Source organism: Syngnathus acus, chromosome 1, assembly GCF_901709675.1.
Source record: "Syngnathus acus chromosome 1, fSynAcu1.2, whole genome shotgun sequence".
Classification (NCBI taxonomy): domain Eukaryota; kingdom Metazoa; phylum Chordata; class Actinopteri; order Syngnathiformes; family Syngnathidae; genus Syngnathus; species Syngnathus acus.
This window is the reverse complement of record NC_051087.1, coordinates 17,847,478-17,864,127: the sequence shown is the minus strand read 5'-3', so window position 1 is coordinate 17,864,127 and position 16,650 is coordinate 17,847,478. Positions and strand designations below refer to the sequence as shown.

The following is a 16,650-nucleotide window of genomic DNA, read 5'->3' as shown; positions in this document are numbered from 1 at the left end:
CACTCCGCGCTCTATTTCTAGTGGAGAGGTTGACACGTAATTTGAAGACTCAGCAAAAACATTTTCACCGACAAATTGCGGCTCAAAAGTCAAGTACAGAGGCAAGTTTTTTACTGGCATTCAAAATAGCAAAGGCTGGCAAGCCTTTCTCCGAAGGTAAGTTTTTGAAAGAATGCATGATTGAGACAGCGGGCTCATTGTGTCCAGACAGCAAAGGCAAGTTTGAAAACGTCAGTTTGTCGTGCAGGACAGTGACTCTCTGTGTGGAAATAATTGATGAAGAAATAGCCAGCATGTTAAAAAAAAAAAACAGCAGAGACATTTTCTTTATATTCATTGGCACTGGATTAAAGTCAAAGTCAAAGTCAAAGTCAGCTTTATTGTCAATCCTTCATATGTTGTTTAATGAACCTAACCTCAAGTAAGAGCTTAAGAGTTGTCGATTATTAGTCGTGCACTCGAAACACACAAAGAAACCGAAATTCCGTTTCCTCTATCCCACGGTGACGAGACATACAAGTAGACGACACAAAATAAAAACAAGAAGGCACAAACAATAAATAATAAATAAAAAATAATAAATAAATAAAATGAGCGATGAATAAATAATAAACCAACAACCCAATAAATAAGAGGAGCAAAACTGAGCCAGTGCGCATACAGCAGACAGTAAGCATAGCGCAAAGAACAGGACGCTACGCAGGAAGGGGGAGCGAGTTCAGGATCCTAACGGCCTGGAGTACGAAGCTGTTGGAGAGTCTGGTGGTGCGGGAGCGCAGGCTCCTGTACCGCCTCCCAGAGGGCAGAAGATCAAACAAAGATTGAGCTGGTTGACTCACATCACTCACAATCTTGGTCGCCTTGCGTGTGAGATGGGAGGTGTAAATGTCCTTCAAGGAGGGGAGAGAAGCACCAATAGTCTTACCAGCTGTTTTCACTATGCGCTGCAGGGCCTTCAAGTCGTAGTCAGTGCAGCTGCCACCCCAAACAGCAATACAGCTGGAGAGGACGCTCTCAATGGTGCCGCGGTAAAATGTAGTCATGACGGCCGGAGGAGCGCCCGCTCGCCTGAGTTTCCGAAGGAGCTACAGGCGGCGCTGGGCCTTCTTCGCCAGTGATGCGGTGTTGGTGGACCAGGAGAGATCCTCATTGATGTGCACCCCCAGGAACCTGGTGCTGCTCACTCTCTCCACCACAGCACCGTCGATGGTCAGTGGCAGGTGTTGGGCGTGACCCTTCCGGAAGTCAACAACAATCTCCTTGGTCTTGTCGACGTTCAGCAGGAGGTTGTTGTCCCTGCACCACGTGGCCAGAAGGTCAACCTCCAGCCTGTATTGAGTCTCGTCTCCCTTGGTGATGAGACCCACCAGAGTCGTGTCGTCAGCAAACTTCACTATGCGGTTGTCGCTGTAGGTGGCAGTGCAGTCATGCGTCAGGAGGGTGAAGAGCAGCGGACTGAGCACGCAGCCCTGGGGGGCCCCTGTGCTCAGCGTGATGCTGGCGGAGATTTTGTCGCCAACACGTACCACCTGTGGCCTCTGACAGAGGAAGTCCAGTAGCCAGTTGCAGAGGCAGGTACTGAGGCCCAGCTTGTCAAGCTTGCTGATGAGACGTTGTGGCACAATGGTGTTGAAGGCAGAACTGAAGTCCACAAACAGCAACCTCACATACGAGTCCCTCCCCTCCAGGTGGGTGAGGGCCGAGTGGAGGGCAGAGCAGATGGCATCCTCAGAGGACCGTTTTGCTCGGTACGCAAACTGGAAGGGGTCAATGGTGGGGGGGGAGAACGGATCGGATGTGCTCCATGACAAGCCGCTCAAAGCACTTCATGATGATGGGCGCAAGTGCCACGGGGCGGTAGTCATTGAAGCAGGACGGAGCAGGTTTCTTTGGCACAGGCACGATGGTGGCAGCCTTGAAACACGACGGGACGATGGCCTGCTGCAGGGAAGTGTTAAAGATGTCCGTCAGCTCACCAGCGCAGTCCTTCAGCGCTCGACCCGGGATGTTGTCCGGGCCCGCCGCCTTACGGATGTTGATAGCGGCAAGCGCCCTCCTCACGCTGTCGGCGGAGAGGCACAGGGGCAGCTCGTGGGAAGGGGGAGTGGCCTTCAGCGGGCAAGTGCTGTTCTGAGCGTCGAAGCGAGCAAAGAAGCGGTTGAGGTCATTGAGCAGACGGACGTCGCCTTCACAGCTCTGCGGCGCGGGCTTGTAGTCCGTGATGGTCTGAATGCCCTGCCAAAGGCTCCGTGCGTCCCTGAAGTGGGCGGTAATTTTGCACGAGAACGCCCTCTTCGCTTCTTTGATGCCCCGGGACAGGTCGGCCCTCGCAGTCCTCAAGCCAGCCTCATCCCCCGCTCTAAAGGCTTTGTCCCTGGCCCTCAGCAGCCTGAAGACAGCCCCTGTCAGCCAAGGCTTCCGGGTAGCCCGAGTGACGACGGATATTGAGTGTGTCACATCATCAATGCACTTCCTGATGTAGGAGGAAACAGAGTCAGTATACTCCTCAATGTCCGCCCGACCGTCGCAAGTGGCAGCCCTCCTAAACATGTCCCAGTCAGTAGAGCCAAAGCAGTCCCGAAGCGCATCAGAGGCACCCTCAGGCCACACCCGTACCCGCTTGCGAACCGGTCTGGATGTTCTCACCTTTTGTCTGTATGCGGGCAAAAGCATAACAGTGATATGGTACAGTAATCCCTCGCTACATCGGGGTTCATTTATCGCGGCTTCAGTAGTTTGCGGATCTTTTTTTCCCAATAAAAGAAAAAAATCAAAAATTCAAAATAAAACTTCTAAATTGAGGAATTATGACACGAAGGTTGCCCACACGCTAGCAGAAGGCAGGGAGTGCCCACACAGTTGCAGTTTGTACACTTGCACCTTTTTATTAAAAGGTTCTTATCATAAGAGTTCTAAAAACCTTGTTGCAAAAGTGTTTATAATAACAAAAGAGTTCTAAAATCATATTTACAGTATGTACTCTTGTAACTTGTTATAAAAAAGTTGTTAAAATAATAGAAGAGTTCAGAAAAACATTCACAGTATGTATACTTTAGCTACATCTACATATTATTTAATGTTCTAATTAATGATAACATATGCACTCATATTTTGATCATATGATTATGTTGGACTGTAAACTAATGATTAACCAAACTTGTCCTGTTCTCACAACGTAGTAAAACAAAGTGCACTGCTTGACCAGCTGCAGAGGAAGCAATCAAAGTTGTTCTGTTTCCCCCAATGTCGTAAAACAAAGTGCTAAGACCCCATGTTCTGATTTGACCAGATGCCGGGGGTTCACCAAACCTGTTCATGCTTACCCCCACTCTGCTTTCTCTCAATAAATACTCTCTTGCAAGGGACCAAAGGCAGACTGCTTTCGAACACCTCTGTATGCTACAGGGTGACAAACGTTTTCTCCACTTGCAAGTGCTAAAGGACAAACTGTCTCCAGTGTGGTTCTTGCAATGAAGTTAGAGTGAGCACCACTAGCACTACACTTATTGATACACAAAAATGTACCGTAATTTTCGGACTAAAAGTCGCTCCGGAATATAGGTCACATTAGCCATAAAATGCACAATAACGTGAAAAAAAAAAAAAATATATATAAGTCGCTCCGGAGTATAAGTCACATTTTGGGGGGAAATTTATTCGACAAAATCCAACACCAAGAACAGACATGAACGAGCAACAACAGGCTAAACCAGTGATCCCCAACCTTTTTTGCGCCACGGACCGGTTACGTGTCAGAAATATTTTCCCGGACCGGCCTTTATATAACTAAATAATACATTTATATAAATAAATAATACATTTATAATAAATATATGAATACGATGAAACAAAATGATACGACTGGCATAAAAACAAGTATAAACGACATTAAAATAAAACTCACCATTACATTGAATTAGTGGGAGCACTGAGCTTGTTTCTCAGAAACGAGCCGGTCCCATCTAGGCGGAATCGGAGACAATGACACCCGAAGTGGTTAAAGTTTGTCTTTTAATGCAGGATGCTTGGTCTCCATGTGCTGAAGCAGTTTTGAGGGCTTCATTGCCTCGTTAGCTAGCCTGTCGCCACATATTATGCAGAGTGGGCTTGGCGCGTCATAGTCTTTTAAATGCAGCTTTCCTTTTCTTAGAAGTCGTAGTAGCCTCTTCTTCTTCCGTCTCCTCATTGGGCTTTTTTCCCTTTCCGACGAAGCTTTCCAAACATCTCTGTTTCTTGCTCATTTTTGCTTGCTTCGCGGGCTCAACTGAGGTGACATGTCACGTGACCGAGACGAGCGTCTTGACCTGAACCGACGGATGTAATTGGGAGAGAATCGCCAATTTTTTTATATTTTTCAAAATAAATACTGACTCATTTTTGCTAGCTTTGCGGGCTCGACTGGGGAAACATGTCACGTGACCGGGACGAGCGTCTTGACCTGAATTAATTGATCGTCGATTAAAACATTTTTTTTTTTCTGTGTGGCTTGTCGGCCCGGTACCAAGTGACCCACGGACCGGTACCGGTCCGCGGCCCGGTGGTTGGGGACCACTGGGCTAAACGATAGGTATGCTAACGTGACATAAACACAAACGAAGAGCTGAGAACGGGCCTGACGTAACATTGAGTTATTAAAAAAAAAACTATTACATAAATAACACGTTTATAAAACCATATTATCCAGCTCAGTGACCTAGTGGTAGTGTCCGCCCTGAAACTGGAAGGTTGTGGGTTCAAACCCTGGTCATACCAAAGACTATAAAAATGGGACCCCTTGCCTCCCTGCTTGGCACTCAGCATTAAGGGTTGGAATTGGGGGGTTAGATGACCAAATGATTCCCGAGCGCGGCACCGCTGCTGCTCACTGCTCCCCTCTCCCCCAGGGGATGGATCAAAATCACACGGGGATGGGTTAAATGCAGAGGACAAATTTCACCACACCCAGATGTGTGTGTGACGATCATTGGGACTTTAACTTTTAACTTTAACTTTTATCTGTGTCACTCCAATTCATTAAATCCATCGATCGTCCTTTGTCAACAATGGGTGCGCGCTTGCACTTCAAAATATTCCACAGGCCCATATAACGATATATAAATTAGATATCAAATAACTATTATATAAGCAATAATATTATCAAACCATCTGTGCACTCTAAATCATTAAATCCATCGATCAAATTCCTCGTCCTTTGTCAAGAAGCGCCCTGACGTCAGCCTCATCGTTATTCCACAGATCTAGTATATAACTATATTGTAGCGTTAACAAAGTACAAGGAAAGACGTGGGTTTGGTAAACAGCTCTTTATTTAACAAAACAAACTTCCAGGCGTGTGGCGGAGTGGACTTCCAGCCACGGAGGTGGAAGAGAGATCCATAGAATAGGACCGGGCGTGCGTAAAAGCTATGACCGAGCCCCATCCACCGTCCCCGGACAGCCACCCGGCCGAGCACCGGCCCCCGACTTCTATCCACGGAGGTGAAAGAGAGCTCCGTAGAGTAGGACCGGGCGTGCGTAAAAGCCATGTCCGAGCCCCATCCACCGTCCCTGGACAGCCACCCGGCCGAGCGCCGGCCCCCGACTTCAACCCACGGAGGTGAAAGAGAGCTCCGTAGAGTAGGACCGGGCGTGCGTAAAAGCCATAATAGTTTTTCAAACCTTCTGTGTCACTCCAAATCCTTAAATCCTTCGAACTCTTCGTCCTCCGTGTCACTTAGAAACAAAGCCGCTAATGATGCCGGTAGTACGTGGGGCCCTTCGTCATCCTGTGATCAATCTTTGTCCTTTTTGTAAACAACCGCCGCGCCACGCCGCGCTGCGCTGCTGACGTCACTTGAAATTCAAATTACAGTAATCCCTTGCTACATCGCGGTTCGTTTATCGCGGTTTCACTTTTTTTTTTTTTTTTTTGACAATTTTTGAACAAATTCACATATAAGTTGCTCCTCATTATAAGTCGCCCCCCCCACCCTAACTATGAAAAAAAACGCGATTTATAGTCCGGAAATTACGGTATATGTTAAAAATGAGGGGGTGACACTACTTCACGGATTTTCACATATCGTGGGTGGTCTTGGAACCAATTATCCGCGATAAACGAGGGATTACTATAACGATATCAGAGACACTGCTCAGCTCCTTATTTTTATCCGAGGGATTAACGAAGATTTTGACATAACAGAGGAATTTTTGGCCATGGGAGAGGACTTGTATGACTGGGGGTCTGCTGTCATCGAAAGAATGAAGCTACCCTGAAGTAAACTAGGCAATGTCACCACGGATGGATCGCCAAAAGTTAAAATCCCAATGATCCTCACACACACATCTGGGTGTGGTGAAATTTGTCCTCTGCATTTAACCCATCCCCATGTGATTTTGATCCATCCCCTGGAGGAGAGGGGAGCAGTGAGCAGCAGCGGTGCCGCGCTCAAGAATTATTTGGTGATCTAGCCCCCCAATTCCAACCCTTAATGCTGAGTGCCAAGCAGGGAGGCAATGGGTCCCATTTTTATAGTCTTTGGTATGACCCAGTTGGGGTTTGAACCCACAACCTTCCAGTCTCAGGGCAGACACTCTACCATTAGGCCACTGAGCGGGTAAATTTAACTGGAAAACACGTCGGGCTGCTGAAAAGAATCCAGGATAAGGTTAAAGAGGTAAATCCTGAAGAGGATGTTATTTTCCTTCACTGCATCATTCATCAGGAATCTCTGTGTAAATCTGTATTGCATCTAAATCATGTCGTTAATCCAGTAGGAAAACTTGTTAACGTCATACGAGCGAGGGGACTTCATCATCGTCAGTTTATTACGTTTCTGAAGGAAACCAATGCGGATCACCAGGACTTGCTTTACCACTCTCGTGTCCGCTGGTTAAGTTTGGGTAAAGTGTTCCAACGATTATGGGAGCTAAAAGAGGAGATAAGCGAATTTTTGGAATTGATGGGGAAATCCAACAACTTTTCTGAGCTGAGGGACAAGAACTGACTTTGCATATGCTGTGGACATATTTTCATACTTGAATGAACTGAATGTGGAGCTACAGGGGAAAGATCAGTTTGTACATGACTTGTACACAGATGTGAGATCCTTCAAATCCAAGCAGATCTTTTTCTCCAGACAACTTTCAAACAAAGTCTTTGCTCATTTCCCCACATTGGCCAAGCAGAAAGAGGCCCCCCAAAACGCGAAGAAATACAGCAAATCACTGGATGACCTACATAGAGAATTCTGCCGTCAGTTCTCCGATTTTCAAAAAAGTCACTTCAGTTGGTGTCCTGTCCCCTGTCACAAGATCCTAAAGCAGCACAACAGGAGCTGCAGTTAGAACTGATCCATCTTCAGTCTGACTTTATGGAACTACCGTATTTTCCGCCCTAAAAGGCGCACCTAAAAACCTAAAATTTTCTCAAAAGCCGACAGTGCGCCTTATAGGCCAGTGCGCCTTATATATGGATCAATTGATGAATTTGTTGATCCATACTGGTTGTACACAGTGCTCTGCCAAAATGTTTCAGTACGTTTTAGTACGACTAGTAAATTACAAGGTCGCATCGCTTCCCAACATTACGGCAACTGTAGTCAGGGGGCGTCACCGAATAGCTGTTGTACCCGCGAGGCTATTTCATTTAAAAATAGGCTGCTCTGTTAATGTTTCGAGTAAATCTACGGATCGATATGGAAGGGAAACATAGGTAAGTAGTACCAATGCGTTAGATCGAACTTTAGTCAGTTCCGATCATTTTATAGGAGATCGTTTGAGAAACGCGATTGTTTACACTTTGCTGAGGCTCATGGGAGATTGCGAGCTGAGGCTCGTGGGACTTTGCGGATGGCTAATGCTATAACGATAGCTGCTATACGTACCAGGCTATTTCATGTCAAAATAGGCTGCTCTGTTAATGTTTCGAGTAAATCTACGGATCGATATGGAAGGGAAACATAGGTAAGTAGTACCAATGCGTTAGATCGAACTTTAGTCAGTTCCGATCATTTTATAGGAGATCGTTTGAGAAACGCGATTGTTCACACTTTGCTGAGGCTCATGGGAGATTGCGAGCTGAGGCTCGTGAGACTTTGCGGATGGCTAATGCTATAACGATAGCTGCTATACGTACCAGGCTATTTCATGTCAAAATAGGCTGCTCTGTTAATGTTTCGAGTAAATCTACGGATCGATATGGAAGGGAAACATAGGTAAGTAGTACCAATGCGTTAGATCGAACTTTAGTTAGTTCCGATCATTTTATAGGAGATCGTTTGAGAAACGCGATTGTTTACACTTTGCTGAGGCTCATGGGAGATTGCGAGCTGAGGCTCGTGAGACTTTGCGGATGGCTAATGCTGTAACGATAGCTGCTATACGTACCAGGCTATTTCATGTCAAAATAGGCTGCTCTGTTAATGTTTCGAGTAAATCTACGGATCGATATGGAAGGGAAACATAGGTAAGTAGTACCAATGCGTTAGATCGAACTTTAGTCAGTTCCGATCATTTTATAGGAGATCATTTGAGAAACGCGATTGTTTACACTTTGCTGAGGCTCATGGGAGATTGCGAGCTGAGGCTCGTGAGACTTTGCGGATGGCTAATGCTATAACGATAGCTGCTATACGTACCAGGCTATTTCATGTCAAAATAGGCTGCTCTGTTAATGTTTCGAGTAAATCTACGGATCGATATGGAAGGGAAACATAGGTAAGTAGTACCAATGCGTTAGATCGAACTTTAGTCAGTTCTGATCATTTTATAGGAGATCGTTTGAGAAACGCGATTGTTTACAGAGGGCTCGTTGGTTATTGGCTAGTGGATGCATACCGCAACCCTAGTCAACCTCAGTTTGTTGCAGTATAGCTTCTATTTTATGCGCCTTATAATCCGGTGCGCCTTATATATGGACAAAGTTTTAAAATGGGCCGTTCATTGAAGGTGCGCCTTATAACCCGGTGCGCCTTTTAGGGCGGAAAATACGGTAACTCTATATTGTTTGGCGAATTTCAAGCCTATTAAACTGAAAGACTTTTCCGCTTCACTTGATAAAGCATTGTTTCCTGGCATTATTTGGCTCGACCTGTGTGTGTGAGCAGACGTTCAGCCGCATGAACATCAACAAAGTCCGTCACAGATCTAGGTTAACAGACCAACACCTCAGCTCTATCCTAAGAATTGCCACATCTAATTTTACTCCAGACTATGATGCACTAGCAAAAATGGGAGACCAACAATACTGTTTTGAAAATAATTTGTACAAATAGCAGGGATTGAAACTAGCGACCATTCTCATTTCAAACAAAGCAGGATGCTCAAGGACATTGCTGCACCACCTGTTTGCGATTAATCCTAACTTTTAAAATTCTTAAAGCCGACTAAGTGTTTTCCGTTTCCTCACCTTTATCACCAGGTGTTTGTGAGTTAAAGCTCTGCTCTGATTTGCAGATATCCGTCACCGTGTTGCCGTTTTGATTTCTTTATTACTTTATTAAGATGTATTCTTTTACTGATCCTTCAAGATGATGTGTTTGGTCAGAATGTTTGTCGTTTGGTGTGATTTCGCCTCATAAAATAAACATATTTCATTAAATCTGACCTGCAGGCAGTGAAGTGAAACTGTTATTTATAATAAAAGTGTCATATTTAGATAGAATCACTGATTAATAAATGCACTTGTTTTCAAAAAGCTTTTTTTTAATATTCATGGTTTACTACCTACTAAAGGCCAAATCCTTTTATGCAATGACCTTTACATGTCATTTATATTACAGTATTTTCTGCACTATAAGGTGCATTGGATTAGAAGACTTCATTGAATTTTTTATTTATGAAATTATTTGATATATTGGGCGCACCAGATTAAAAGGCGCATAGAATAGAAGCTACTGCATCAAAATGGGGTTGACTAGGGTTTTGTTCCGCATCCACTAGGTGGAGCTGTGCTAAAGGGAATGTCAACCCAGTCAATGAGGTAAAAAAGTCCAACTCCCATTCCGTATGCAAGTGATACAGTTTGCCTTCTTACTTTGTCCAGCAACCCGGTCATAAACTTTCTTTAGTTTAAAAGAAAAAAGCGAGTGCGTGCGTTGCTGCGTAATGCGTTGATTAGCTTGTTAGCTTTGGTGATGGGCTTGTGTATGTGCAGCCAAACTTGCTGCGGTGGGTGGGGGGGATGGTTCACTGTGATTGCCTCCCAACAGGCACACCTGTATGTCAATCAAGCGATGGGATGTAAGTGATACGGTTTGGCTTCTTACTTGGTCCAGCAACCCCACTCATTTTTGATGGTCAAAAACTTTCTTTAGTTTAAAAGAAAAAAGCGAGTGCGTGCGTTGATGCGTCATGCGTTGATTAGCTTGTTAGCTTTGGTGTCGGGCTTGTGTATGTCCAGCCAAACTTGCTGCGGTGAGGGGGTGTGGTCACTGTCTATTGCACATGTGCGGTTCACTGTGATTGCTTCCCGACAGGCTTACCTGGATGTCAATCAAGCGATGTGATAGATTCTAGCCCAGGGATGGGCAAACTACGGCCCGCGGGCCACATCCGGCCCACGGGACCGTTTAATCCGGCCCGCCAACCCTGAATTAATTGTATTAAACTTTTTTTTTTGTCATTTTGCCTGAAATTACTGCGTTTCCCCAGTAGATGGGGAACCGCTCGCCTGCGCATTTACTACCGGAAGCCGTGTCAGAAAGCTCGGTGCACACTCACAAGTGCGTGTACGTACTCAGTAGTACGGACATGGCGCACTCGCGCTCTATTTGTATCAGTCCCGAATTTAGAGCGTGGGCTGTGACGACAGCATTCTTGTAATTTGCGCGCTGAGCTTTCAGATACAGTTTTACGCTAAAGCCACCCACAAACCTTCCCCTGGAATCCTTCTATTAAAATGAGTCGCCCAAGGAAAAGCAAGGTGGACACAGTGCCGAGTGTTTAAAACAAAGTCAAAGTCAAAGTCAGCTTTATTGTCAATCCCTTCATATGTCAAGACACACAAAGAAACCGAAATTCCGTTTCCTCCATCCCACGGTGACGAGACATACAAGTAGGCGACACAAAACAAAAACAAGAAGGCACAAACCATAAATAATAAATAATAAATAATAAATAAAATAAAATGAGCGATGAATAAATAATAGACCAATAACCCATTAAATAAGAGGGGCAAAACCGAGCCAGTGTGCATACAGCAGACAGCAAGAACAGGACGCTACGCTGAAAGGGGGAGCGAGTTCAGGATCCTAACAGCCTGGAGTACGAAGCTGTTGGAGAGTCTGGTGGTGCGGGAGCGCAGGCTCCTGTACCGCCTCCCAGAGGGCAGAAGTTCAAACAAAGAGTGAGCGGGGTGACTCACATCACTCACAATCTTGGTCGCCTTGCGGGTGAGATGGGAGGTGTAAATGTCCTTCAAGGAGGGGAGAGAAGCACCAATAGTCTTACTAGCCGTTTTCACTATGCGCTGCAGGGCCTTCAAGTCGTAGTCAGTGCAGCTGCCACCCCAGACAGCAATACAGCTGGAGAGGACGCTCTCAATGGTGCCGCGGTAAAAAGTAGTCATGACGGCCGGAGGAGCCCCCGCTCGCCTGAGTTTCCGAAGGAATTACAGGCGGCGCTGGGCCTTCTTCGCCAGCGATGCGGTGTTGGTGGACCAGGAGAGAGTGGCCAATTTGGCTCGACGTACGCGACGTGACGTTCAGCCACATGAACGTCAACATCAACCCGTCACAGATCGAGGTAAACGGACCAACACCTCGGATCTCTCCTAAGAATTGCCACAACAAATTTTACTCCAGACTATGACGCACTAGCAAAAAAGGGAGACCAACAACACTGTTCCCACTGAAAATGAAGGGGAGGCTCTCAAGTTTGTTGTAAAAAAATGCATTTTGAATATGATTCGTACACATAGCAGGGATTGAAACTAGCGACCATTCTCATTTTCAAACAATGCAGGATGCTCAAGGACATTGATGCACCACCTGTTTGCGACTAATCTTAACCTGTAAAGTTCTTAAGGCTTACTTTAAGGAAGTGTTTCCCGTTTCCTCACCTCTGTTATCAGGTGTTTGTGAGTTAAAACTCTGCTCTGATGTTCAGATACCCCTCCCCGTGTTGCCGTTTTGATTACTTTATTTGGATGTATGCTTTCACCGATTCTTCAAGATGATATATTTGGTCAGAATGTTTACCGTTTGATGTGATCTCATAAGATAAACATCTTTCATTAATCTGACCTGCAGGCACTGAAGTGATGGAGACTGTTATTCATAATAACAGTGTCGTATTTTATGAGAATCACTGATAACAGTTTTTTAGTGAATTTTTTTTTTTTTAATGCTGTTAATAAATGCATTTGTTTTCAAAAAACTTGTTTGGAATATCCATGCTTTACTACCTACTAAAGGCCAAAATCTTTTATGCAATGACCTTTACAGGTCGCTTATATTACTTCACACAAACATTACGTCCATCTGCTCCTGGTTCGGCCCTCCGGTCCAAATTTAGAACCCAGTTCGGCCCGCGAGTCAAAAAGTTTGCCCACCCCTGTTCTAGCCTATAGAAAAACGTTTTTTTTCTTTTTTAATCGACCAGTAGAACCTTACTTCGGTAACGCCCCTGACCACGGTTGCCGTAATGCTGAAAGCGATGCGACCTTGTAATTTACTAGTCGTACTGAAACGTACTGAAACATTTTGGCAGAGCGCTGTGTACAACCAGTATGGATCAACAAATTCATCAATTGATCCATATATAAGGCGCTCTGCTCTGCTCTGTGGTTTTTGGAGTAAATTTCAAGTATTTAAGTGCATCTTATAGTGCGGAAAATACGGTACTTCACAAACACTATATCCATCTGCTCCTGGTTCGGCCCCCTGGTCAAAATTTAGAACCCAATTCGGCCTGCAAGTCAAAAAGTTTGCCCACCCCTGGTATAGGTAAAGAAAAGACGTGCAGATTTATATTCCAAATGAAACAACACGGCAAATAACTCATAATATAAAAGTAACAAAAATAACCACATATATTTCTCACCCTTAACACGAATAGCCCCAAGGCATTGCCACAATCTAAGACAGTTTGCTTCCTGTCAACCCCGCCGGTGTTCAAATTCACCGCGAGTTTTATAGCTTCCCACTGCAATGCATAGTAATGCAGGGACTCTTGTGCATCACTTCCCCCTTTCCTTGCAAAAACAGAAGTCTATGCAATTGCCTATGCGCGAATACTACTGGCATAAGCTCCACAACATCCAATAAAACGGCTGCAAGATGTTAACATAATAAAAATAACATTAACAACAATGGGGGTGGCAAAGCTTGAGAGCGAGATTTAAACTGGTTAAGTAGTTCCTTTGCGTCACCTGCTCTCGCCACTATGTACTACGAGATAGGCAGCACATAATGCCGAATGTTACAATGGAATACGGTACAAAACCAAAAACAAACGTTTATTTTTAACATCAATATACAGCATTGTTTAAACACAATTATATTCGTCACCTCAGTGCTATTGCATGCATCCTCCACACAGCCACTCATGGAAACAGAAAAGTAATTTAGTCCAACTGCAGGTGAACGAGAGCTCAGGATTTTATGAAACTGCGCGCTGGCACTCGTGGGAAATGTGGTTATGGAAAACACTATGACGCCATAATCAACAAAGACTGACTCCTGTCTGGTGCTCCTTTAAGACTGCATTACAGTAGATGTCACACTAATAGTAGGTCAGGCATTATTTTTGTGTTCAATTGTGTTTAGCAATGTTTATGTGTGGAAATGTTAAGTGTTTGAAAATGTTATTTTCTGATTACAACTTTTGGTGATTTTAAGATTTTTGTGAAGGTACTATTTCGGAACATACTGTATGTATAGTATTGTAAAGAAAAGTAAAATTGGTTGTGGACGATGAGTGGGTTCAATACTCACCCCTGGTAACCTTGAGCAAGTTTCCTTGAGCAAGACACTGAACCCTAAATTGCTTCCAGTGGAGCCAAGCAGCACCTAGCATGGCAGCAGCCTCGCACTTGTGGAATATCTTAATTTCGTTGTATACCAGTTGTACAATGACAATAAAAGCATTCTACTTCTTCTGTTACCTGAGCCCTCAGCACGTGTTACGACATGTCTCAATACCAATCATGGCTCAGGTTGTGCATGTTAGGTGGAGATACATTTGTACTGGCCCGGTCTGGCAAGCGTCTATAACTACCTGGCCCAACACCCTTCCCAAATGTTGCTGATACACCTGCCCTTACTTGGACACGTGCTCCACGCTACGTCCCAGCCCCACCTAACAGAGTTGCCTTCTCCATTTATTTTTCCTGCCAAATACCGCTATTTGTTAATTATGGTGTGTCATTTTTTGATGGCTAAAAGGTATTATATTTATACCGGCACCTGGTGAAACAACACCTAAAATTACAGTCATATAGTAAGTATAGTATTCTTGTCAAATTACTTATATTCTATTCATTAAATACTGAATTCAAAAACACAAGCTCTTTCAAAGTAACCTGTTAGAGGAGTGGCACACACATCATTGGCGACAATCAGTGTAAATTCTGGATCAACTATGCAATTTAACATTTTGAAATCTGATTTATTTTCCAAATAGATCAGTGTGGATCATGTTTCATTGAAACACCATACTCTGGGAATTTGGGCCACTCAAAATTCAAGGATTCACATTAAATTGTTGTGTACGTTATCGGCTTCTTGCGCGTGGTGGGCGTGTCACAAGTCTGGACCTGAGAATTGGCATATCTTTAAAGCGCCCAGGTCAGGTATGTTTAATATAAAAAAATAAAAGAAAAAAGCTTTGGAGCGAATGGGAGAATATACCTATATTAAGACATTTGAAAAAGGATATCAGCTGAGAGGTCAAATGTGATGAAACCCAGATCACTGCGCTCTCTGGGTCCAGTGAAGTCGTCAACATTTCTCCTGTTAAAAAAAAGTATATATATATATTTTGCCATTTCATCACAAAGAATGAACAAAATGAAACACAACATGAATAATTAGGACCTGAGCAATGACCGCTGGTATTAAGGGCCAAAACTGTTTCAACAACTTTACAATTTAAATGAGATAAACAGGTTGAAGAACACTTTTCACAAATCTAGGTGAAACAAAATCAGGCCTGCTTCCTCAGGTTGTGGAAGTGACGTCCAGGTCAACTCAGCTCTATAAACCAAGATGCCTGTGCATTGCTGGTCAAAAGTAATGTGGTATAACGAAGTTACCTATCTACCGTAATTTCTGGACTATAAGCCGCACCCGATTATAAACCGCACCAGCAAAAATTTGAGGAAAATTTTGTTTTATTCATAAATAAGCCGCACCGTACTAAAAGCCGCATGTGCACGCGAGTTATTTATAAAGAAAGACGGTACACAAAAAGCCTTTTTAAAGTTTTAATAACATACTTTAACATTTCTTTCCAAACACTGCCTGTGACGCAGCAATAATATCGCAGCAACACGGAAGTAATAGGGCTGGATAAAAAAAACATATCGGTAAAAGTCACTGGGACGTGGCGGTAACAAAGCAGCAACACGGTAGCACAGCACTAACAGGGCTGGTTGAAAAAAATACCAGGAAAAGTCCCTAAGAGCTGTCTTCATCTTCCTCCTGTGCACTGAAACCATTGAAGTCTTCCTTCTCAGTGTCCGATTGGAATACTTGATACTTCGCCAAACACTTTCTCAGTCTCTCTTTCGTTGTCGCTTTAATGCATTTCTTCTAGCATTTTCCATGATGACGGTCGGTTCATGGTAATTTTATTCATGCACAAAGACCTAAGTTACATGAAACTAGCGAGCTACACGTCTCCAGAGTAGACGTGACCAGGAAATAAAAAAAGGGTAACGCAACAAGATGCCATCAACAATAGCCTGGTGCCCCCTAGTGACCGGAAAAACCCTCTACAATGCATAAGCAGCTGTAGTTCCTACGTTAAGAGCCAAATCGACTGCCTTTAATTTAAAAGCGGCATCTTGTGCATTTCTTTTGTCCCCCATAATGAGGGTTTGTGTATAAAAGCTTCCTTTCTTCAGTCATGTCCGTCTTGATCTCGTTCTGTCAATTCTTTGTGTGAGTTATACGGCACTATTTGCCTGGCGGATGGACATGTGATCTCCACACCACTCTTCTCCCCAGTGACCGTGTCACATATCCCTCCGCCCAGCAAAGGGGTGCCGCACAACAGCGGTCCACAGCCTATTAACGAGTGTATAAAAGTGATCAAGTTATCACAAAAATCACAAAAAATCAATAGATACGCCACACCAGATGACAAGCCTCTGGGTTCAAAACTTGAGCAAAAAGTAGCGGCTTAGTGAGGTCAAAGTCAAAGTCTGCTTTATTGTCAACCTCTTCACATGCCAAGACACAAAGAAATCGAAATTACGTTTCCACTATCCCACAGTGACAAGACATAGTACATGACATACATACAATCAAACAACACAAAATAAAAACTCAGGGGTGCGTCCTCTCCCCACTGCTCTTCTCTGTCTACACTAACGATTGCTCCTCAAGTGACTCTCCTGTGAAGCTCCTGAAGTATGCAGACGACACCACTCTCATCGGACTGATCCGGGACGGTGACGAGACTGCGCACAGACAGGAGGTGGAGCGGCTGGTCCACTGGTGCAGC

General features: G+C 44.4%; 1 protein-coding gene across 1 annotated transcript in view; it reads right to left on the bottom strand.

Annotated features, from left to right (window-relative positions):
- Positions 1-16,650, bottom strand: part of spcs3 (signal peptidase complex subunit 3) — a 44,175-nt gene that overhangs the window by 13,014 nt on the left and 14,511 nt on the right. The window contains exon 2 of the mRNA XM_037255140.1: positions 14,860-14,933. Within this exon, the coding sequence (XP_037111035.1) occupies positions 14,860-14,933 (74 nt within the window). The remainder of the gene's footprint in view (positions 1-14,859; positions 14,934-16,650) is intronic.